The 23,693-nt window shown below is 47.8% G+C and overlaps 2 protein-coding genes across 4 annotated transcripts in view; one reads left to right on the top strand and one right to left on the bottom strand.

The window, feature by feature from the left end:
• LOC106593267 (adhesion G protein-coupled receptor L1) overlaps window positions 1–5,440 on the top strand; it is a 66,270-nt gene extending 60,830 nt beyond the window's left edge. For 2 of the 3 annotated variants that reach the window (XM_045709905.2, XM_082967203.1), the window contains 4 exons: window positions 158–254; window positions 1,964–2,086; window positions 2,387–2,407; window positions 2,662–5,440. In XM_045709905.2, coding sequence (XP_045565861.2) covers window positions 158–254; window positions 1,964–2,086; window positions 2,387–2,407; window positions 2,662–4,415 — 1,995 coding nt within the window. In that variant the 3' untranslated portion in view covers window positions 4,416–5,440. The remainder of the gene's footprint in view (window positions 1–157; window positions 255–1,963; window positions 2,087–2,386; window positions 2,408–2,661) is intronic. The other variant, XM_082967202.1, reaches the window with a different exon arrangement.
• Window positions 5,441–7,467: 2,027 nt separating this feature from the next.
• LOC106592432 (phospholipid phosphatase 3) lies at window positions 7,468–23,272 on the bottom strand. Its single transcript, XM_014183781.3, has 8 exons — window positions 22,427–23,272; window positions 16,981–17,138; window positions 16,107–16,196; window positions 15,714–15,910; window positions 13,810–13,867; window positions 13,188–13,278; window positions 10,291–10,376; window positions 7,468–10,198 (listed from the first exon to the last, which is right to left on the bottom strand). Exons 1-8 carry the CDS (start codon window positions 22,629–22,631, stop codon window positions 10,106–10,108), a joined length of 978 nt encoding a protein of 325 aa, XP_014039256.2. The 5' UTR covers window positions 22,632–23,272; the 3' UTR covers window positions 7,468–10,105.
• Between the last annotated feature and the right edge of the window lie 421 nt (window positions 23,273–23,693).

The raw sequence follows: 23,693 nt of genomic DNA, 5'->3' as shown, positions 1-23,693 counted from the left end.
ACACACACACACACACACACACACACACACACACACACACACACACACACACACAGAACTCCCGCTAACAGAAAGGTACACAAACACACAGTGATTCCCTGATGAAAGCTATGAGTGTGTTGTAAACCAAGCCTGTGTGTGTGTGTGTGTGTTGCAGAGTCGCATTAGGAGGATGTGGAACGATACAGTGCGTAGACAGACTGAGTCTTCCTTCATAGCTGCTGATGTCAACACCACACCTACACTCAACAGAGGTCAGTCCATCCTCCACTCCTCTAGTCCTCTCCTCCTTCTCATCCTCCTCTCTTCTAGTCCTCTCCTCCTTCTCATCCTCCTCTCTTCTAGTCCTCTCCTCCTTCTCATCCTCCTCTCTTCTAGTCCTCTCCTCCTTCTCATCCCCCTCTCCTCTAGTCCTCTCCTCCTTCTCATCCCCCTCTCCTCTAGTCCTCTCCTCCTTCTCATCCTCCTCTCCTCTAGTCCTCTCCTCATCATCCCCCTCTCCTCTAGTCCTCTCCTCCTTCTCATCCCCCTCTCCTCTAGTCCTGTCCTCCTTCTCATCCCCCTCTCCTCTAGTCCTCTCCTCCTCTCATCCCTCTCTCCTCTAGTCCTCTCCTCCTTCTCATCCCCCTCTCCTCTAGTCCTCTCCTCCTTCTCATCCCCCTCTCCTCCAGTCCTCTCCTCCTTCTCATCCCGTCTCCTCTAGTCCTCTCCTCCTTCTCATCCCCCTCTCTTTTAGTCCTCTCCTCCTTCTCATCCCCCTCTCTTCTAGTCCTCTCCTCCTTCTCATCCCCCTCTCCTCTAGTCCTCTCCTCCTTCTCATCACCCTCTCTTCTAGTCCTCTCCTCCTTCTCATCCTCCTCTCCTCTAGTCCTCTCCTCCTTCTCATCCTCCTCTCTTCTAGTCCTCTCCTCCTTCTCATCCCCCTCTCCTCTAGTCCTCTCCTCCTTCTCATCCCTCTCTCCTCTAGTCCTCTCCTCCGTCTCATCCTCCTCTCTTCTAGTCCTCTCCTCCTTCTCATCCCCCTCTCCTCTAGTCCTCTCCTCCTTCTCATCCCCCTCTCCTCCAGTCCTCTCCTCCTTCTCATCCCGTCTCCTCTAGTCCTCTCCTCCTTCTCATCCCCCTCTCTTTTAGTCCTCTCCTCCTTCTCCTCCCCCTCTCTTCTAGTCCTCTCCTCCTTCTCATCCCCTCTCTTCTCGTCCTCTCCTCCTTCTCATCCCCCTCTCTTCTAGTCCTCTCCTCCTTCTCATCCCCCTCTCTTCTAGTCCTCTCCTCCTTCTCATCCCCCTCTCTTCTAGTCCTCTCCTCCTTCTCATCCCCCTCTCCTCTAGTCCTCTCCTCCTTCTCATCCCCCTCTCTTCTAGTCCTCTCCTCCTTCTCATCCCCCTCTCTTCTAGTCCTCTCCTCCTTCTCATCCCCCTCTCTTCTAGTCCTCTCCTCCTTCTCATCCCCCTCTCTTCTAGTCCTCTCCTCCCCCTCTCTTCTAGTCCTCTCCTCCTTCTCATCCCCCTCTCCTCTAGTCCTCTCCTCCTTCTCATCCCCCTCTCCTCTAGTCCTCTCCTCCTTCTCATCCCCCTCTCTTCTAGTCCTCTCCTCCTTCTCATCCCCCTCTCTTCTAGTCCTCTCCTCCCCCTCTCTTCTAGTCCTCTCCTCCTTCTCATCCCCCTCTCCTCTAGTCCTCTCCTCCTTCTCATCCCCCTCTCCTCTAGTCCTCTCCTCCTTCTCATCCCCCTCTCCTCTAGTCCTCTCCTCCTTCTCATCCCCCTCTCCTCTTTCTTCTCCCATTTCCTGTTCTCTTCTTTTAGGGCCTTTCCTTTTTCTTCTTTACTTAACTCTCCTCTCCCCCCTTCTCAATTCAATTCAATTCAATTCAAGGGGCTTTATTGGCATGGGAAACATATGTTAACATTGCCAAAGTAAGTGAGGTAGATAATACCTCTCTCTCTCTCTCTCTCCCTCTCTCTAGCTGGTCTGGGTAACCATTTCCTGACTAACCCAGTGTTACAGACTCACCCTAGAGTCTCTCCTTATGACAGCCTACTGGCTCAGGGCTACAGCCAGCCCTCCCCTGGCCTCTTCACCTCTACTGGTACATCTATCTGTCAATCTATCTATCCATCTCTCTGTGTCTGCCTTTCTTCTGTCTGTTTGTCTGTCTCTCTGACAGTCTCTCTCTCTCTCTGTCTCACTACCTGTCTGTCTGTCTCTCACTCTCTCTTTCTCTCCCTTATTCTCTCAGTTCAGCCTGCATGTTTACGTTATTAAAAGTCAGTCTGTTGTCTGTCTCTGACTGTCGGCCTTTCCTTTCCTGTCCTAACCTGTCCTGTCCTGTCCTGACCTGACCTGTCCTGTCCTGACCTGTCCTGTCCTGACCTGTCCTGACCTACAGGGACCTTCAGAGACATACAGAGTACGCCCTCCTCCTTTACCTCCTGTTGTATCAGTCTGCCTGTTGTATTTTCACATGTAATATCATATATATCTGTTGGTTGTATCAGTTGGCAATTAACTTTAAAAAGAGGTAAACAAATATGATCAGCCTAAATATGTGGACTCTGGATAATCAATAAGTGTACTTCTCTCTCTCTCCACCAGAGGGCAGTTGTCTAACTGTGTACTTCTCTCTCCTCCTCCTCCCCCCCCCCCCCCCCCCCCGGCCAGCAGAAGGTGACGTCCTGTCTCAGAGCCAGGAGATGGACAGTGTTTGTCTGAACGGTGGCTACAGCACCAACAGCTTCACCCTGCAGGGTCTGGGTGGGGGTGGTGGGGGGTCTCGGTCCGGGGTGGGTGGCAGCACAGACCTCCTCAGGGAGGGAGGAGGAGGGGGGGAGGACGCCTCCCCCGCCCCCCTCATCCCCCACGCCGCCGTGGGGGTGGAGCCTCACGGAGGCGGAATGCAGAGGAACCTGTCGGACGCGGCGGTCCTGGAAAACATGATCATCTCAGAGCTGGTTCAGAGCAACTTGAGGCCGGCTGCAGCCGCCGCTACTGCAGCCGCGGAGCGCTACGGCAGCCTGGCACGCCCCCTGGACCGACTGACACGCCCACAGCCCTCCGCCCACGAGAGTTGGACGGTAGCTCGGGTGTCGACGCACACACATGACCAAGAGCCGGCGCGCACGCGCCAGGACGGCTGGACGCACACACCTCGTCCGCTGCAGGACGTGCAGACACACACACCTCGTCCGCTGCAGGACGTGCAGACACACACACGCCAGGAGGAGAGCAACAGGAGCCAGCTGCAGCTGGGGGGCGGGACCCTCTCCCGTAGACTCCTCCTCCAGGACAGACAGACACGCCCCCAGGAGGCGTCGCTGCAGACGCAGACCGCACGCCCACATTCCACGTTGTCGCGGCAACAGCAGCAGGGCGGAGGCGGAACGCTGTCCCGTCACCGCAGTGGGGGTGTTGAGCCGGGTGGCGCTGGGGGTTCGGAGCGGGAGAGGGACCGTTACCGGGATAGGCCGCTTCCTCCTCCCCCTCCTCCTCCGCCTCTAGAGACAGAACCCCTGTATAAAGCCCTGGAGGAACCCCTTCTTTATGACCCCAGGGATGGAGGGATGGAGGGGTGGAAGGAGAGAGGGATGGAGAGAGGGGTGGAGGGTTGGAAAGAGAGAGGGGTGGAGGGGTGGAAGGAGAGAGGGGTGGAGAGAAGGAAAGAGGATTCTCTTCTCTATGACCAGAGAAATGGAGGGATGGAGGGGTGGAAGGAGAGAGGGATGGAGAGAGAGAAGGAGGAGCAGTTCCTCAATGACCAGAGAGATGGAGGGGTAGAGGGGTGGAACAGCGGGAAGGAGAGTAGGATGGACGAAGGGAGCACTCAGTCCGTCCGTTACCTTAGTGACCCGGACGACCCTGACAGCTATGACCCCGTGACCCCTGACCTTGACCCTGACTCCTCCCCCATCTACACCCAGGATTCTAACCCCTCCCCCGTCTTCACCCATGACCGAAACGCAGCCCTAGATATTTACACCCCAAATTCACCCCCAAATATTTACACCCGAAATTCACCACCAAGTATATACACCCGAAACGACCCCCTCCCAAATATCTACACCCGAAATTCTCCCCCGAACATCTACACTCGCAGCGACTCCCCCCAGCTCTACACCCAAAACTCGCCCCCGCCACCACGATTCTACACCCGTGAATCTCCGCCCCTACTCCTGTCGTCCTATCCTGACAGCAGCCCCGAAGGTCAACCAGAGGTTAGCCCCACCCCTCGACCCCACCGACCCCCTCTGGAAGTCCCCTACAGCCTGGGACGACCCCCTCTGGGCCCCAGGCCTAATCACATGCAGACTTTCTACCAGCCCCCACCCCTCACACCCCTCACGGCTAATGGGGAGTTGGTATACACAGAGCCCGCTAGCGAGGACGATGAAGGACAGATGCAACGGGTGACAAGCCTGTGACTAGGGCGGTGGTGATCTGGAGGAGGAGGAGGAGGAGGAGGAGGAAGAAGAAGAAAAAAAAAAAGACAATTGTTGCAGTCATGATATTAATTATCATAATCATTGATAAAGACCATTATAATGGTGATAGATTTTTCTGGCTATGGTTAAATTGATGATGATGATGATAATGATGATGATGATAGTGATAGTGATTATGGTGATGGTGATAGTGATTATGGTGATGATGGTGATGTTGATGGTGATAGTGATTATGGTGATGATGGTGATAGTGATTATGGTGATGATGTTGATGGTGATGATGGTGATGGTGATGATGAAGATAGTGATGGTGATGATGATGGTCATAGTGGTGATGGTGATGATGGTGATAACGGTGATTGTGATAGTGATGATGATGATGGTAATGATGATGATAGTGATGATGGTAATGATAGTGATAGTGATTATGGTGATGATGGTGATAGTGATTATGGTGATGATGGTGATAGTGATTATGATGGTGACGATGAAGATAGTGATTATGATGATGATGATGATGATGATAGTGATGATGGTGATGTTGATGATGGTAATGATGATGATAGTGATGATGGTGATAGTGATGATGGTGATGATGATGGTAATGATGATGATGATAGTGATTATGATGATAGTGATGATGGTGATGATGATGGTAATGATGATGATGATAGTGATTATGATGATGATGATAGTGATGATGGTGATAGTGATGATGGTGATGATGATGGTAATGATGATGATGATAGTGATTATGATGATGATGATAGTGATGATGGTGATAGTGATGATGGTGATGATGATGGTAATGATGATGATGATAGTGATTATGATGATGATGATAGTGATTATGATGATGATGATGATGATGATAGTGATGATGGTGATGGTGATGATGGTAATGATGATGATAGTGATGATGGTGATAGTGATGATGGTGATGATGATGGTAATGATGATGATGATAGTGATTATGATGATGATGATAGTGATGATGGTGATAGTGATGATGGCTCCTCCCTGTCTCTTATCTCTTGGTCACCACAAGCTGGTCTCCCTCTCATGTTCTGTTTTAATACGTGATCCATTTTCAAAACATCTCTTTTTCTTTTCTCTCCCCATCCCTCTCTTTTACCCTTGTGTGTCTTTCCTCTCATTGGTGTTAAATCATTTGTAACCAGTTGTTTAACCAGTTGTTTAACCAGTTGTAAATCCATTAACTACGGTCGCAAAATTAACTTTCCCCAAATTTCTAAGATTTCCAGAAATCCCGTTTGGACGATTTCCTGAATCCGGACAGAATAGACCTGAGCAGGAAATCCTGAATTCTCCAACTGGGATTTTCTGGAAAACTTTGGGAAAGTTACCGGAATTTTGCAACTGTGATCCATTGACAGAGTTTTTTTATAATCGATTGGTTGGTTGATTAATCAAAAGATTGATTGACTAGTTGTTGCTCACCCTCAATAGGGAGTGCATCTCAAATGGTACCCTATCTAGTGCACTACTTTAGACCAGAACCCTATTCCCTACATAGTGCACTACTTTAGACCAGAGCCCTATTCCTAAATAGTGCACTACTTTAGACCTGAGCCCTATTCCTTATATAGTGCACTACATTAGACCAGAGCCCTATTCCCTATATAGTGCACTACTTTAGACCAGAGCCCTATTCCCTATATAGTGGACTACATTAGACCAGAGCCCTATTTCCTATATAGTACACTACTTTAGACCAGAGCCCTATTCCCTATATAGTACACTACTTTAGACCAGGGGCCTATTCCCTATATAGTGCACTACTTTAGACCAGAGCCCTATTCCCTATATAGTGCACTACTTTAGACCAGATCACTACATAGTAAATAGGGTGCCATTTGGGACACTAAATGTCAGAGGAGAACTTCTGTTGCCAAAAATGTTTTCAAAGAAATGTGCATGAATTTATATAGGCTTTGAGAGACTATTAGGAGAGTTTGGAAGGTGTGTGTGTGTGTGTCTCTCTGTGTGTGTGTGTGTGTGTGTGTGTGTGTGTGTGTGTGTGTGTGTGTGTGTGTGTGTGTGTGTGTGGGGGGTGTGTGTGTGTGTGGGGGGGGGGTGTCTGTGTGTGTGTGTTTGTAGGTGTGTGTGTGTGTGTGTTTGTAGGTGTGTGTTTGTGTGTGTGGGGGTGTGTGTCTGTGTGTGTGTGCGTGTGTGTCTCTGTGTGTGTCTCTGTGTGTGTGTGTCTCTGTGCGTGTCTGTGTGGGGGTGTGTGTCTGTGTGTAGGTGTGAGTGTGTAGGTGTGTGTGTGAGTGTGTAGGTGTGTGTGTGAGTGTGTAGGTGTGTGTGTGTGTGACTACCACAGCCCTTGTACAAATTAACAGTTGTAGATTTTTCCCCAAACAAAGAGGTGGGAACATAACCCACACGCACCCCGTCTCTGCCCTTCCCCTTCCCAGTGCTCCAACCAATCTCGTCTCTCCTAGAGATCTAGACTTCCCAGACTCCCCCCCCACCGGGCCCCTCCCCTCTACAGACTGTCAGGCGACGGAACACGTTGTCGCCTTCCTTCTACGTTGTCACGGCAACAGAACAATGAGCTCGGAACTCTATAGAATGGAGGCGATTCTAACCCGGAACTCTCCTACTGTAAACAATACCTACATAATGAGGATGATGGTCCATTGTACATAGATCCACCTGTGCTCTGACTTGTCTTGTACTGCTACTGAAGTTAACCCCAGTTAAACTGTGTAACCAAACCTTTGCCGGTGTACCTTACTGTTGTACGTGTCTTTCTTGTACTCTCATTGCTGTCGTCTCTTCTTACTAGCACCGCTTCTGCTGATGGCTTCTTTGCTGAGGAGAGTTTTCACATGTGATGACTGTGATATGTAGGTGTTTTATCTAGCTTAGTTAAATGCCCTGACTGTACGTCTCTCTGGATAAGAGAGTCTGCTGAATTACCAAAATGTAAATGTTTAATGACGCCGTCCGTCCGTCAGACTGGTATAGAATGTGGGATTACTCTGAAAGAACCAGACAGGACACACCAGTTAAAAAGTCAACATAGTATTTCATAGTTAGTGGTTATCCTAGTTACAGACTGTACAGTAGAGTCACACACACTGGCTTAGAATCACACACATACACACACACACAGTATAACACACGCAACACATTACAATGGAGTGGATTATTACACGATTGAAATTAAAAGTTCACATTCATTTCAGTTACATTCACTGGTTTTATGTACAATCTTATTAACATAACTACAGTTACGTCTTATTAAATATAATTCAAATGTCTGAATAGTATAACTTGGAAAGAAAAACACTGGAGGCTGTTGGGGAGGACGGCTCATAATGTCTGGAATGGAGTAAATGGAAGGGTTTTAAAACACATGGAAACCATGGAAACCATGTGTTTGATACCAGTCCATTTACTACGTTCCACCCATTACTATGAGCCCCTCCTCCCCAGTTAAGGTGCCACCAGCCGCATGTGGTACAAAATACTATATGTACCCTGGCTGTGTAATTGGTGAATAATTTGGATATATGTAGTAGAAAATACTAATAGTACCATGTTAGTGGTGATATATAAATACTATATGTACAAATCATTTTTAAAGAATTCTAACGATAATTAGCAGCTTTAGCTAGAAGAGCCACACTACGGTCGGGATTCAATCCCATGGTGCTTTGTCAACAACTCACCATTTAAACATTTCCGATTGACCCGACATATGCAGCGGTGAATGTGGTCTCCCCGAAAGGTGCGGACATTGCCTATGAATGGCGTTAATGGCATTGTTGACAAAGCGCAATCAGATTGAATCCCAGACTAACATAATCATCTGGTTTAGTACAGGTGGACTTTATTTAAAAGGGGCAATCCGGGATTTAAAAGAACAACAAAGCGTTCTCTGTTATCATTCGTTAAGAAGTAAAAAAACAGATGTGGACCTACCAATCCCAGATCAGCCCTTTAAAAGTGGATTATTTACATACATAGTTTGTGAGGCGCTAATATGGATTTACATATTCCATTACCAGGCACTTTTTATCCAACTTTCAGTCAGTCATGTACACATTTTTACGTATGGGGAGGCCCCAGGAATCAAACCCACAATCCTGGTGTTGCAAATGGCATGCTCTACCAACTGAGCCACAGAGGACAGGTTCTACCAACTGAGCCACAGAGAACAGGTTCTACCAACTGAGCCACAGAGAACAGGTTCTACCAACTGAGCCACAGAGAACAGGTTCTACCAACTGAGCCACAGAGGACAGGTTCTACCAACTGAGCCACAGAGGACAGGTTCTACCAACTGAGCTACAGAGGACAGGTTCTACCAACTGAGCCACAGAGGACAGGTTCTACAGAGGAAAGGTTCTACCAACTGAGCCACAGAGGACAGGTTCTACTAACTGAGCCACAGAGGACAGGTTCTACCAACTGAGCCACAGAGGACAGGTTCTACCAACTGATCTACAGAGGACAGGTTCTACCAACTGAGCCACAGACGACAGGTTCTACCAACTGAACCACAGAGGACAGGTTCTACCAACTGAGCTACAGAGGACAGGTTCTACCAACTGAGCCACAGAGGACAGGTTCTACAGAGGAAAGGTTCTACCAACTGAGCCACAGAGGACAGGTTCTACCAACTGAGCCACAGAGGACAGGTTCTACCAACTGAGCCACAGAGGACAGGTTCTACAGAGGACAGGTTCTACCAACTGAGCCACAGAGAACAGGCTCTCTCTGTGTCTCTTTGTCTCCCCCTCTTTTTCTCTCCCTCTATCTCCCCCACTTCTCTCTCTGTCCCTCTTTTTCTCTCCCTCTCTCCCACTACCTCCCCCCTCTCGCTCTCTGCCTCTTTTTCTCTCCCTCTTTTTCTTTCCCATCTCTCTCTGTGTCTCTGTCTCCCCTTCTCTTTCTCTCCCACTATCTCTCTCCCTCTTTTTTCTCCCGTCTCCCTTTCTTTCTCTTAATCTCTCTCCCACAGAATACTGAGGTAAGTGACTTCACAGGACTTGTTCTGAAACACTTCACTAACACAGAAACACACACAGACCTATCCCCTAACAGACGGTGTGGTGACAGGGGTTGTCCACGCTAGGAGAGAGGGTAGAGTTGTAGTCTTTAAACATGGAGGAGGTGTGGTGATGGGGGGTTGTCCAGGCTAGGAGAGAGGGTAGAGTTGTAGTCTTTAAACATGGAGGAGGTGTGGTGATGGGGGGTTGTCCAGGCTAGGAGAGAGGGTAGAGTTGTAGTCTTTAAACATGGAGGAGGTGTGGTGACAGGGGGTTGTCCAGGCTAGGAGAGAGGGTAGAGTTGTAGTCTTTAAACATGGAGGAGGTGTGGTGACAGGGGGTTGTCCAGGCTAGGAGAGAGGGTAGAGTTGTAGTCTTTAAACATGGAGGAGGTGTGGTGATGGGGGGTTGTCCAGGCTAGGAGAGAGGGTAGAGTTGTAGTCTTTAAACATGGAGGAGGTGTGGTGATGGGGGGTTGTCCAGGCTAGGAGAGAGGGTAGAGTTGTAGTCTTTAAACATGGAGGAGGTGTGGTGACAGGGGGTTGTCCAGGCTAGGAGAGAGGGTAGAGTTGTAGTCTTTAAACATGGAGGAGGTGTGGTGATGGGGGGTTGTCCAGGCTAGGAGAGAGGGTAGAGTTGTAGTCTTTAAACATGGAGGAGGTGTGGTGATGGGGGGTTGTCCAGGCTAGGAGAGAGGGTAGAGTTGTAGTCTTTAAACATGGAGGAGACGTGGAAGGCCTGGAGGACAGAGAGAAACACACTGGTTATACACACTTAGGATAACACACACACACACACCTACATATATACACACACACATATCAACTCACCACCCAGTAGGCAGTCAAGGCTCCCTGTATGTAGCCAGTGATGACATCAGAGGGATGATGTCGATAGTCAGATATCCTAGTCAGGCCTGCGAAGAGATTACAGTTTAGAAACGTACCTGTTAAATATTTGGAATTGTCACTCAACAATGAGAAAAATACATATTACAGTAGTACAGAGAAAATGACCCATTGTCAAGCCCCGCCCTAGAATTTGGGGCATTTGATTGACAGGCTAATGGGCCAATTACAGCAATCCAGTGGACAGCAACTGAACAAAGTGACAACAATTGACAAGAGAAGACCAGGATTCTATCAAAACTGCACCAGACAGCCAGGCAAATGTATTAGGAAAATGTATTTAATTATTTATTTTACAAATGTATAATTATATATATTTTTTTTTACTCAGAGCAGAGATTAAACAACAATTGGAAAGACAGTAGTCCCGATGTGTCACGTCCTGACCAGCAGAGGGTGTATTGTGTTAGTCTTGGTCAGGATGTGGCAGGTGGTTTGTGTTTGTTAAATGTTGTGTGGGTGATTGGGACTTCCAATTGAAGGCAGGTGTGTTGAGTTGCCTTTGATTGGAAGTCCTATATAGGTGTGTGTGTTTTTCTTTGGGGTTGTGGGTGGTTGTTTGTGTGCACTGCATTGGTTTGAGCCTGCCACACTGTTACCGGTGTAAGTACTGTTTATAGTTTTTTTGTTCAAGCGGATGCTTTACATGTTTCCTTTAATAAACATGAGTGTCCACAATCCCGCTGCACCTTGGTCCTCTTCTCTACATGACAACTGCTGTGACAGAACCACCCACCAAACAAGGACCAAGCAGCGGAAGAAGTTTGGCGAGGACTGGGGAACACGACGGGTAAGGGAGACCGAGAGGCACCCCCAAGATTTTTTTAGGGGGGGGCACAAGGGCTGGTTGACGGGGCAAGACTGGAGTGCCAGTCAAGTCGTCAGAGCTGCCCGCCGGTCAACATTTGTCAGAGCTGCCCGCCGGTCAACATTTGTCAGAGCTGCCCGCCGGTCAACATTTGTCAGAGCTGCCCGCCGGTCAACATTTGTCAGAGCTGCCCGCCGGTCAACATTTGTCAGAGCTGCCCGCCGGTCAACATTTGTCAGAGCTGCCCGCCGGTCAACATTTGTCAGAGCTGCCCGCCGGTCAACATTTGTCAGAGCTGCCCGCCGGTCAACATTTGTCAGAGCTGCCCGCCGGTCAACATTTGTCAGAGCTGCCCGCCGGTCAACATTTGTCAGAGCTGCCCGACGGTCAACATTTGTCAGAGCTGCCCGACGGTCAACATTTGTCAGAGCTGCCCGACGGTCAACATTTGTCAGAGCTGCCCGACGGTCAACATTTGTCAGAGCTGCCCGACGGTCAACATTCGTCAGAGCTGCCCGACGGTCAACATTCGTCAGAGCTGCCCGACGGTCAACATTCGTCAGAGCTGCCCGACGGTCAACATTCGTCAGAGCTGCCCGACGGTCAACATTCGTCAGAGCTGCCCGACGGTCAACATTCGTCAGAGCTGCCGGACTGCCCCGAGCTGCCCCGAGCTGCCGGACTGCCCCGAGCTGCCTGCACCTGAGCCACCTCCAGGATAGGTGGGTTGGGGAGGGAGGGAGGGTGTAGCACAGGGCCGTCGTTGACGGCAGCCACCCTCCCTTATTTGTTAGGGGTTATTGTTTGTTGGGGTATTGGGGATTTTCTTGTTTTTCTTTTTTTTAGGTGCATCTTGAAGGGGGGGGTACTGTCACGTTCTGACCAGCAGAGGGTGTATTGTGTTAGTCTTGGTCAGGATGTGGCAGGTGGTTTGTGTTTGTTAAATGTTGTGTGGGTGATTGGGACTTCCAATTGAAGGCAGGTGTGTTGAGTTGCCTTTGATTGGAAGTCCTATATAGGTGTGTGTTTTTTTTTCTTTGGGGTTGTGTGCACTGCGTTGGTTTGAGCCTGCCACACTGTTACCGGTGTAAGTACTGTTTATTGTTTTTTTGTTCAAGTGGATGCTTTACATGTTTCCTTTAATAAACATGAGTGTCCACAATCCCGCTGCGCCTTGGTCCTCTTCTCTACATGACAACTTCTGTGACACGATGAATAACCACATTGTGGACGGACTACTCAGGGAGAGTTCTGAGACGCTATGAACATCCATAGACCATTATAACATATCAGCAATGTCATTCAGAATATATAATGGGCTGGATTCCCAGACACAGATTACGCCTCGTCCTGGATTAAAAACATGTTCCATGACGATTCTCCATTGAAAAATGCTTCTGAGCCCAGAATGTAGGTTTAGGTTGAGATTCAGTCCAATCTGTGGTGTCCATAAACCAACTGCACGTGACTTTGACAGGACATTTAAGCTTGAACTGACATGTACAGCATTTAACATGAACACAACCTCCCCGAACGTCAGGAAGATGTTCCTTTAAAAGGCACGTTGTTGACAGTACAGTGGCTTGTCGACAACGCATCTGGGATTGAATCCCGGCCGTAATCAGTGTCTGGGAAAGCGGTCCTTCGTCACTATCAGTTGGGGAGTCGTCCCACGACAAGTCGTTAGTAGTTGGCTACACTATATTTTCAGAGTAGCTTTCCCCCATCACTGATCAGTGTTTTACTTGCTATATTGTATTTACTTCACCACCATGGCCTGTTTTGCCCTTATCTCACCTCATTTGCTCACTTTGTATATAGACTTATTTTTTCTGCTATATTATTGACTGTATGTTTGTTTTATTCCATGTGTAACTCTGTTGTCGAACTGCTTTGCTTTATCTTGGCCAGGTCGCAGTTGTAAATGAGAACTTGTTCTCAACGTGCCTACCTGGTTAAATAAAGGTGAAATAAAATTATTTATTTTTGTTATCAATACACCTGTAAGTACCTGTATACACAGCTAGTAGAACCAGGAAGAACTGTATGAGGGGTCTGAGTAACCTGGCCCCTCGCCAACACCACCTGGCTTGGAGGTAGAACTGAAGAGCGGGAGGGAGGGAGGGAGGGAAAAATGTTGATTACTACACACACATTGTACATATAGTATTATACTGAATTATACTCTATTATACTACATTATACTGTATTATACCGAATTATACTGTTTTACACTATATTATACTGAATTATACTGAATTATACTGTATTTATCTTCAAAGATGCAGCCCAGTTCTGACTCAACTCTATCTCTATGGCCCTGCCCTCACACAATAGAGGAGTGTAGTATAGAGAGACAGAGGTCAATCCCCTCCCCTGCCAGAGGGGAACAAAGACATCTCTGTCTGCCCTACTTCTTCTTTCTTTCAATCGCTTTCAGCTCCTCTCTTTTCTCTCTTTCTGTCTCTCAGCTCCCTTCTTTTCAATCACTCTCTTTCTGTCTCTCAGCTCCCTTCTTTTCAATCACTCTCTTTCTGTCTCTCAGCTCCCTTCTTTTCAATCACTCTCTGCTTTCAGACCCACTGGGAGGATGGTTCACAGTGTGTGTGTGTGTGTGTGTGGGAGATACTTACTGCTAGATACAGCATGGTGTACATTGCAAACGAAGCATGACCAGAGAAGAATGATTTCCTGAAAATAACATACAAAACAAATGCTTACTACACACACACACACACACACCTGCCCTCACCCCCCCAACACACACACACCTGCCCTCATCCCCCCAACTCACACACACACACACCTGCCCTCATCCCCCCAACACACACACCTGCCCTCACCCCCCCAACACACACACACCTGCCCTCATCCCCCCAACTCACACACACACACACACACCTGCCCTCATCCCCCAACACACACACCTGCCCTCACCCCCCCAACACACACACACACACACACACACACACACACACACACACCTGCCCTCACCCCCCCAACACACACACACACCTGCCCTCACCCCCCAACACACACACACACCTGCCCTCACCCCCCCAACACACACACACACCTGCCCTCACCCCCCCAACACACACACACACACACCTGCCCTCACCCCCCAACACACACACACCTGCCCTCACCCCCCCAACACACACACACACACACCTGCCCTCACCCCCCAACACACACACACCTGCCCTCACCCCCCCAACACACACACACACACCTGCCCTCACCCCCCCAACACACACACACACACCTGCCCTCACCCCCCCAACACACACACACACACCTGCCCTCACCCCCCCAACACACACACACACACCTGCCCTCACCCCCCCAACACACACACACACACACACCTGCCCTCACCCCCCCAACACACACACACACACACACACCTGCCCTCACCCCCCCAACACACACACACACACACACCTGCCCTCACCCCCCAACACACACACACACACACCAGCCCTCACCCCCCCAACACACACACACACCTGCCCTCACCCCCCCAACACACACACACACACACACCTGCCCTCACCCCCCCAACACACACACACCTGCCCTCATCCCCCAACACACACACACCTGCACTTACCCCCCCAACACGCACACACCTGCCCTCACCCCCAACACGCACACACCTGCCCTCACCCCCCAACACACACACACACACACCTGCCCTCACCCCCCCAACACACACACACCTGCCCTCACCCCCCCAACACACACACACCTGCCCTCATCCCCCCAACACACACACACACACACACACACACCTGCCCTCACCCCCACAACACACACACACCTGCCCTCATCCCCCAACACACACACAACTGCCCTCACCCCCCCCACACACACACACACACCTGCCCTCACCCCTCCAACACACACACACACACCTGCCCTCATCCCCCAACACACACACACCTCCACTTACCCCCCAACACACACACACACCTGCCCTCATCCCCCAACACACACACACACACACCTGCACTTACCCCCCAACACACACACACACACACACACACACACACACACACACCTGCCCTCACCCCCCAACACACACACACACACACACCTGCCCTCACCCCCCCAACACACACACACCTGCCCTCACCCCCCCAACACACACACACCTGCCCTCATCCCCCAACACACACACACACACACACACCTGCCCTCACCCCCACAACACACACACACCTGCCCTCATCCCCCAACACACACACACCTGCCCTCACCCCCCCAACACACACACACACACACACCTGCCCTCACCCCTCCAACACACACACACACACACCTGCCCTCATCCCCCAACACACACACTCTCCACTTACCCCCCAACACACACACACACCTGCCCTCATCCCCCAACACACACACACACACCTGCACTTACCCCCCAACACACACACACACACACACACACACACACACACACCTGCCCTCACCCCCCAACACACACACACACCTGCCCTCACCCCCCCAACACACACACACACACACACACCTGGCCTCCTCCTCCAATCGGTGGTCTGTCTTTCTGCAGGTTACCGTGGAGACGTAGGTTCCGAGGGTGCAGTTGAGCGAGGCGTACGAGACGCCGCACACAGACAGGAAGTGAGGTCGCAGCCGCCCCACGCTCAGCTTGGCCATGTTGGTCAGGGATTGGCCGACGCAGCAGCCGAACAGGAAGGAACCTAACTCCTTACAGAAATAAAATACAGAAATACAGAAATAAATATATAGCCAAACAGGAAGGAACCCAACTTCTTACATGTGCAACAAATAACAATGAAATTGTGTGTAACACTTTTTGATCATGTTTATGACTGCCTATGACAGATGTTTTAGCATCTTATGTTATTAAAACCTGATGAATGCAGAAGGGAGATTGCCGCACCTTATACAGGCATGAGACGTAGAGGTTCCTGACGAAGGCTTTGGAGCTGACCCCTCGGTAATGCACCCGGTAACACTCCCCTAAAGCTATCTGGAGGGGGATTGAGGGAGGGAGGGAGGGAGGGAGGGAGGGAGGGAGGGAGGGAGGGAGGGAGAGCAATAGTGACTGTTTTATTATTAGTCTGGTGACAAACACGAGAGGAGAACTGAACTGACAATTGCGAGATTGTATTATTATTAGTAGTATTAGTATTAGTAGTATAAGTAGTAGTATTAGTCGTAGTATTACTATTAGTAGTATTATTAGTAGTGGTATTAGTAGTATTATTAGCACTGGTGTTATTATTAGTACCATTATCAGTAGTAGTAGTATTAGTAGTAGTATTACTATTAGTAGTATTAATAGTGGTATTAGTAGTAGTATTAGTATTATTTGTGGTAGTATTATTAGTAGTATTAGTAGTAGTAGTAGTATTAGTATTGGTATTATTATTATTAGTATTATTAGTAGTAGTATTATTAGTAGTAGTAGTATTATGCCACTTTTAATAATGTTTACATATCTTACATTACTCATATCACATGTATATACTGTATTTTATACCATCTATTGCACCTTGGCAATGCCACTCATCCATATATGTATATGTACATATTCTCATTCACCCCTTTAGATTTGTGTACTGTTAGATTACTTGTTAGATATTACTGCACTGCTAACCATGTGTATGTGACCAATAAAATGTGGTTTGATTTTGATTTGATTATTATTATTGTTATTATGGCTTCTGAGAATAGGTTACTACAAGTACTATTGTTTAACAATCATGTGATGATGATGATGGTGATGATGACGAAGAGTGTGTGATACTCACAGTGAGTCCGGTGATGATGATCCCACCAGTAATGAGCAGCTGATCTGGTATAGCCTCTCTGTGTAGGTATGGATACATGATGCTGGGATCACCACAGAAAAACCCTCTGCTATATGGACTCACTGCCTTCAGCTCACACACCAAGAACGGGATGGAGGCTGGAGGGAGGGAGGGAGGGAGGGAGTTTTATTGTTTCAACATGTTCTAGCTTTGACAATGTGAGACAGATTCATTATGCCAATAAAGATTATAGAACTGAACTGAGCCAAAAGAGAGAGAGAGACAGAGAGACTGCAACAGAGAGAAAGACAGAGACAGACAGAAACAGAGAGCGAGAGAAAGAAAGAGAGGGAGAGAGGAGAGAGAGAGGGGGGAGGGGAGAATGAAAGGAGAGATAGACCTAAAACAAACCGGTCCACCTTAACCACACATGCACACACACACACACAAACTCTCTGAAACATAAAGGATGAGGCTACAACCTGTCAAACATAAAGAACCAGAGAGAGAGGAAGGAGTGGAGGTAGAGAGAGAGAGATGATGAAAGACAGAAGTGGAGGTAGAGAGAGAGAGAGAAAGACAGAAGTAGAGGTGGAGAGAGTGAGAGATAGTGAAAGACAAGCAGAGGTGGAGAGAGAGAGAGAGAGAGATATAGTGAAAGACAGAAGTGAGGTAGAGAGAGCGAGAGAGAAAGACAGAAAGAGAAGTAGAGAGAGAGAGAAAGACAGAAGTAGAGGTAGAGAGAGAAAGACAGAAGTGGAGGTGGAGAGAGAGAGTTGAGTTCAGACCATACTTGTCTGCTTGACAAAAATGTGGTTTTGCATCATAAGCTATATTACACAGTATAGAAACATACTTTAAAAGCTCACTGTAAACCATAACATTCACCTACATTCATACATCATCATCACATTGGGTGTTTGGATTGAATCCTGGCCTTAAACATCACATTGACACACAATGTCCTTCTAAAACACTGACCATATGAATTACGTCAACAGATTTAATCTATGTTTCATATTTCCTCTCTGTTGTAGCAGTTCATATGGGGGGAGAGGGAGCATTTGGGGGAGGGTGAGTTGGAGGAAGAGAGAGAGTGACTGAAAGGGAGAGTGAGAGAGTGGGAACCCAGGGTTTTTCTCCAGAGAAACTAAATGGTTAGACTCACTGCTGGAATGTGAGGTCACAACACCCTTGGGACAACATCTCTATTATAACAAGTTATGGATCCCATTAGATCTGATCTGAGACCAGTATACAGGAGCATACAAGAGAGGAGATGAGAGTGAGAAAAGGAGAGGAGGGAGGGAATGGGGAGAGAGGACAGGAGATGGAGAGGGGGGGTGGGTATGGTGTGAGAGAAAGGGAGAGAGGAGAGGAGGGGAAGGGAAGGGGGAGGAGAGGAGAGGAGAGGAGAGGAGAGGAGAGGAGAGGAGAGGAGAGGAGAGGAGAGGAGAGGAGAGGAGAGGAGAGGAGAGGAGAGGAGAGGAGAGGAGAGGAGAGGAGAGGATGGCTGTTTGTGAGACCAGTTCAATTCTCTAACATTACAACCAAACAAAGAGAGACTGTGGGTCTGAGCTAGCACTGTCAGTCTCCTACACACACACAGACACACACACACACTCTTTTCATTCTCTCTCGCTCTATCTTACTCATTCTCTCTTTCCATCCCTCCCTTCCTTTCCTCTCTCTGTCTATCTTCCTCTCTCTTCATCTCCTCTCTCTAGAACCATTATACACAACATTGATAGTATCTGTCTTGTGTTCTTCCTATCAGCAGCTTGATTGGACTGTATCAAGTGTCTCAGTGTAGGAGGGCTGATATAGGATCAGTTCTGCCTTCTAGATCACAATGAACACGAACACATGGACAGGAAGGGACCTGATCCCTGATCAGCACTCCAACTCCTCTAGACAACAAGTCTCCCCATAGCTTTGTCCAGGGTACTGGTCCTCACATATACACCACATATAGGGTGGACTGGTCATAGGGCAGCTTGGCCAAATTGGTCCATCTGTAGCCCAGTGGACTGGTCTAAATTGGTCCATCTGTAGCCCAGTGGACTGGTCTAAATTGGTGTTTTTGCACAAAATGATCATTATGTGGGCTAATAATTGGTGGCCTCTGGGAAACAAATGGGCCAGTGTGTTAGAAATGCCCAGGCTGGATTCTGGTCCCAGTCCGTCCCTGCATCACATCTGTAGCAGCCTTGTAGATCACAATGAATAGGAATACAGGGACAGGTGGGGACCTGATCCCTGATCAGCACTCCTTCTCCTCTAGACAAGTAGGAGGGGATCAGAGAGAGAGAGAGAGGTGTCCAAAATGACATCCTATTCACTCTTTATTATAACAAGTGTGGGCCAAAGTAGTGCACTATAATATACTTTGGCCCACACTTGTAGAAAAAAAAGCTATCAAGAACCTAAAAGGGTTCTTCAGCTGTCCCCATATAGCAAAACCCTTTGAAGAACCCTTTTTGTTTGCAGGTAGAACTCCTTTGGTTCCAGGTAGAACCGTTTTGGGTTGCATGTAGAACCCTTTCTACACAGGGTTCTTACATGGAACCAAAAAGGGTTCTCCTATGGGGACAGCCGAAGAACCCTTTTGGAACTTTTTTTCTAAGAGTGCAGAGACCCATGGGCCCTGGTTAAAATAGTACACTATATAGGGAATATGGTGTAATTTGGGACATAGGCTAAGTGAATTAGCTGCTCTTACATAACCACAGTTTGAGAAATGTCATCAGATGCATAAAGGGAGTGCACGCGCACGCACACACACGCACATACACAGGGATTGTTTATTTATGTATTTGTACTACACACAATTCCCCAGGCCTAGCTCTTCCCTGAACCCTGGTTGTCATGGAAAGTGTAGAATTCCCTTGGCCTGCTCGAGCCAACTGGCATCGAGAGCTTGCGTGCAGCGAGAGAGAACACTGAGAGTGAGAATAATTTAGAGCTTCAATTTATTTTTCCCAATTTATTTCGTTTTTGTTGAAGAAATTGTTTATGATAATGTTGACCAACCTGTTGATTTGCGCTAGTGCTAATTCCTGATTCAATGTCCTCACGCTCACTGTGTATCATAAATAGCCTAGATGCGAAACAACAACGAAACTATAGGCTACTATCTCATAGTCAAATATACACTGCTCAAAAAAATAAAGGGAACACTTAAACAACACAATGTAACTCCAAGTCAATCACACTTCTGTGAAATCAATTCTCAGTTCCTATGCTTCCTGGCTGATGTTTTGGTCACTTTTGAATGCTGGCGGTGCTTTCACTCTAGTGGTAGCATGAGACGGAGTCTACAACCCACACAAGTGGCTCAGGTAGTGCAGCTCATCCAGGATGGCACATCAATGCGAGCTGGGGCAAGAAGGTTTGCTGTGTCTGTCAGCGTAGTGTCCAGAGCATGGAGGCGCTACCAGGAGACAGGCCAGTACATCAGGAGACGTGGAGGAGGCCGTAGGAGGGCAACAACCCAGCAGCAGGACCGCTACCTCCGCCTTTGTGCAAGGAGGAGCAGGAGAAGCACTGCCAGAGCCCTGCAAAATGACCTCCAGCAGGCCACAAATGTGCATGTGTCTGCTCAAACGGTCAGAAACAGACTCCATGAGGGTGGTATGAGGGCCCAGCGTCCACAGGTGGGGGTTGTGCTTACAGCCCAACACCGTGCAGGACGTTTGGCATTTGCCAGAGAACACCAAGATTGGCAAATTCGTCACTGGCGCCCTGTGCTCTTCACAGATGAAAGCAGGCTCACACTGAGCACGTGACAGACGTGACAGAGTCTGGAGACGCCGTGGAGAACGTTCTGCTGCCTGCAACATCCTCCAGCATGACCGGTTTGGCGGTGGGTCAGGCATGGTGTGGGGTGGCATTTCTTTGGGGGGCCGCACAGCCCTCCATGTGCTCGCCAGAGGTAGCCTGACTGCCATTAGGTACCGAGATGAGATCCTCAGACCCCTTGTGAGACCATATGCTGGTGCGGTTGGCCCTGGGTTCCTCCTAATGCAAGACAATGCTAGACCTCATGTGGCTGGAGTGTGTCAGCAGTTCCTGCAAGAGGAAGGCATTGATGCTATGTACTGGCCCGCCCGTTCCCCTGCCCAGGCGTTGTAGGGAGGTCATACAGGCACGTGGAGGCCACACACACTACTGAGCCTCATTTTGACTTGTTTTAAGGACATTACATCAAAGTTGGATCAGCCTGTAGTGTGGTTTTCCACTTTAATTTTGAGTGCTCCTGATGAGGTGGCGGATGGTCTCCTGAGGGATCTCCTCCCAGACCTGGACTAAAGCATCCGCCAACTCCTGGACAGTCTGTGGTGCAACGTGGCGTTGGTGGATGGAGCGAGACATGATGTCCCAGATGTGCTCAATTGGATTCAGGTCTGGGAGCAACAACGGCTCAGCCACCAGGTGGAAAGGTGACGTAGGCTAGGCTGACTTTCATGAACTATTCAAATGTTGATATTTGAATCTTTTGCAATTTAATTGAAATATACTGCTCAAAAAAATAAAGGGAACACTTAAACAACACATCCTAGATCTGAATGAAAGAAATAATCTTATTAAATACTTTTTTCTTTACATAGTTGAATGTGCTGACAACAAAATCACACAAAAATAATCAATGGAAATCCAATTTATCAAACCATGGAGGTCTGGATTTGGAGTCACACTAGACGTTTCCATTTCACAATAACAGCACTTACAGTTGACCAGGGCAGCTCTAGCAGTGGAGAAATTTGACGAACTGAGTTGTTGGAAATGTGGTGCCACGTTGAAAGTCACTGAGCTCTTCAGTAAGGCCATTCTACTGCCAATGTTTGTCTATGGAGATTGCATGGCTGTGTGCTCGATTTTATACACCTGTCAGTAATGGGTGTGGCTGAAATAGGCGAATCCACTAATTTGAAGGGAAGTCCACATACTTTCGGCCATGTAGTGTATAATAGAAAGCTTTCAACGCGCGTTATAAAACAATAATTGTAGTCAATAAATGTTTGATTTAAAATAAAGAGTAAAATGACAGCGGGCATTCAGTGTCGCCATAAAGCAATAAATACACCATTATTTGGAATATAGCTGTATCCTAACAATAAACAATAGAATGAATGATGAAAATGTTTTATAGACCTACTGGAAGATTTGAAGTTTATAAACTTTATAAATTATTAATTTTTTATTAACAATGTAAGTTATTTTTATGAAAATAACTCGAAGATCGTTTTTATTAAAGCAGAAGCAGGTCCAGGTAGGCTTAAATTATAAAAAGTTGATTTGAAAAATATATTCTTTTTTTTTAAGGGAAGAAAAGGTGATACGATAAAATGGTAAAAGATAAAACAAATAAAAAGTGGATATGATAAAAATTATGAATCGTAAAAAGTTGATCTGATAAAAAGATAATAGCCTAAATTGTACATACCCAGAACCAGACAGAGCAGGTCCAGACCGACCAGTAGTTTCCGTTTGGACAGCGCCGGTCCCGTTATCTCCACCAGTTTCTGCCCAGACCCGTTATCTTTCTCTTGGCCTCCGGTACCCACGTTGCTCTCGGGTAGTTTGAGTTGCAGGTCCGTGTTCGGGACGGGCGCGCCTCCGGGGCTGTGCCGGGAATATTTCTCCAACATCTTCTCGTTTTATCCAGTTAGTGGTTAAACGTTTAATTCAATATTGACCGTTGTTCAAACTAAGAAAGATGAGTGACATAGACCTACAACTGTATTTGAGCTAGATATAATTTCAATAGCAACAAGTTGGGCTGTGATAGAGACCTGTGGCGAACTTGGAAGTCTTGAAAAATAGAATTCATCCAAACAGTTTAGAGTTGTCAAAGTGGAAAATCAAATTCCTTCAAGCATCCTCGTGAGTCGAACATCCCCAAATGATTTTGAAAGACGTTTTTGTTACTGATTTTATTTCCAAACGCATTTCTATAAAACTCGCCCTGACATGCTCAGTGCGTCGATCCGTCACAATTCCAGCCGCAGTCAACCGGTAGTTGTGAAACGTTCAGGGATGAGACATTACGGGGATGGGCGTCGCGGCGGTAGACCGTCTCATTTGTTTTCTATCTTTATCTCCCAACTTTACAGGCCTACTAATGAACATACAGTATGTTTCGGTTCTCTCATTCCCACCCCATATGCTATTCTCTCTCTCTCGCTCTCTCTCTCCGTCCTCTTATCAATATAAAAAAAAAGAAAAACCAGCACGTTGGTGAAAAACTTGTTTTGGTTCCCTCATTCCCACCCCATAGGCTATTCTCTCTCTCTCTCTCTCAGTCCTCTGGTGAGAAACTTGTTCTCTCACCAAACAAACGGATCCTTCAGAGGTATGAGCACTCGTTCTCGCCATGGAGAGCGGGCCTGTACACGTTGTATGTGTCTGTGTGTGTGTGTGAAAGAGAGAGAGCATAATGATTTTGGTTGTAAATCTCACTGTTTGATTCATGCTGTGTCAGCGACGCCTGCCAGCGGCTCCTGTACACTCAGCTGTATGTGTCATGTGGTGGTTAGGTGAGAGGAGATAATATCAGAACTCCCTCAGACAGGATGTCTGCAACCCAACAAAGACAGAAAATCAAATCAAATTGTATTTGTTACATACACATGTTCAGCAGATGTTATTACAGGTGTAGCTCAAAATTCAAAAGGCACTTGCACATCTGAGCAATCTATTTTGCAGGTGCA

This window comes from Salmo salar, chromosome 02 (genome assembly GCF_965601325.2).
Source record: "Salmo salar chromosome 02, fSalSal1, whole genome shotgun sequence".
Taxonomy (NCBI): Eukaryota; Metazoa; Chordata; class Actinopteri; order Salmoniformes; family Salmonidae; genus Salmo; species Salmo salar.
This window is presented reverse-complemented; position numbering and strand designations above follow the sequence as displayed.

Excerpts from the sequence above, each read along its gene's own strand:
- LOC106592432 (XM_014183781.3), bottom strand. The coding sequence starts at position 22,631 with ATGTTGGAGAAATATTCCCGGCACAGCCCCGGAGGCGCGCCCGTCCCG. Across the intron at positions 16,197-16,980 it reads TCATCATCACCGGACTCACT|ATAGCTTTAGGGGAGTGTTA; the intron begins GTGAGTATCACA and ends ATCCCCCTCCAG. Across the intron at positions 13,279-13,809 it reads ACACCATGCTGTATCTAGCA|TTCTACCTCCAAGCCAGGTG; the intron begins GTAAGTATCTCC and ends CCCGCTCTTCAG.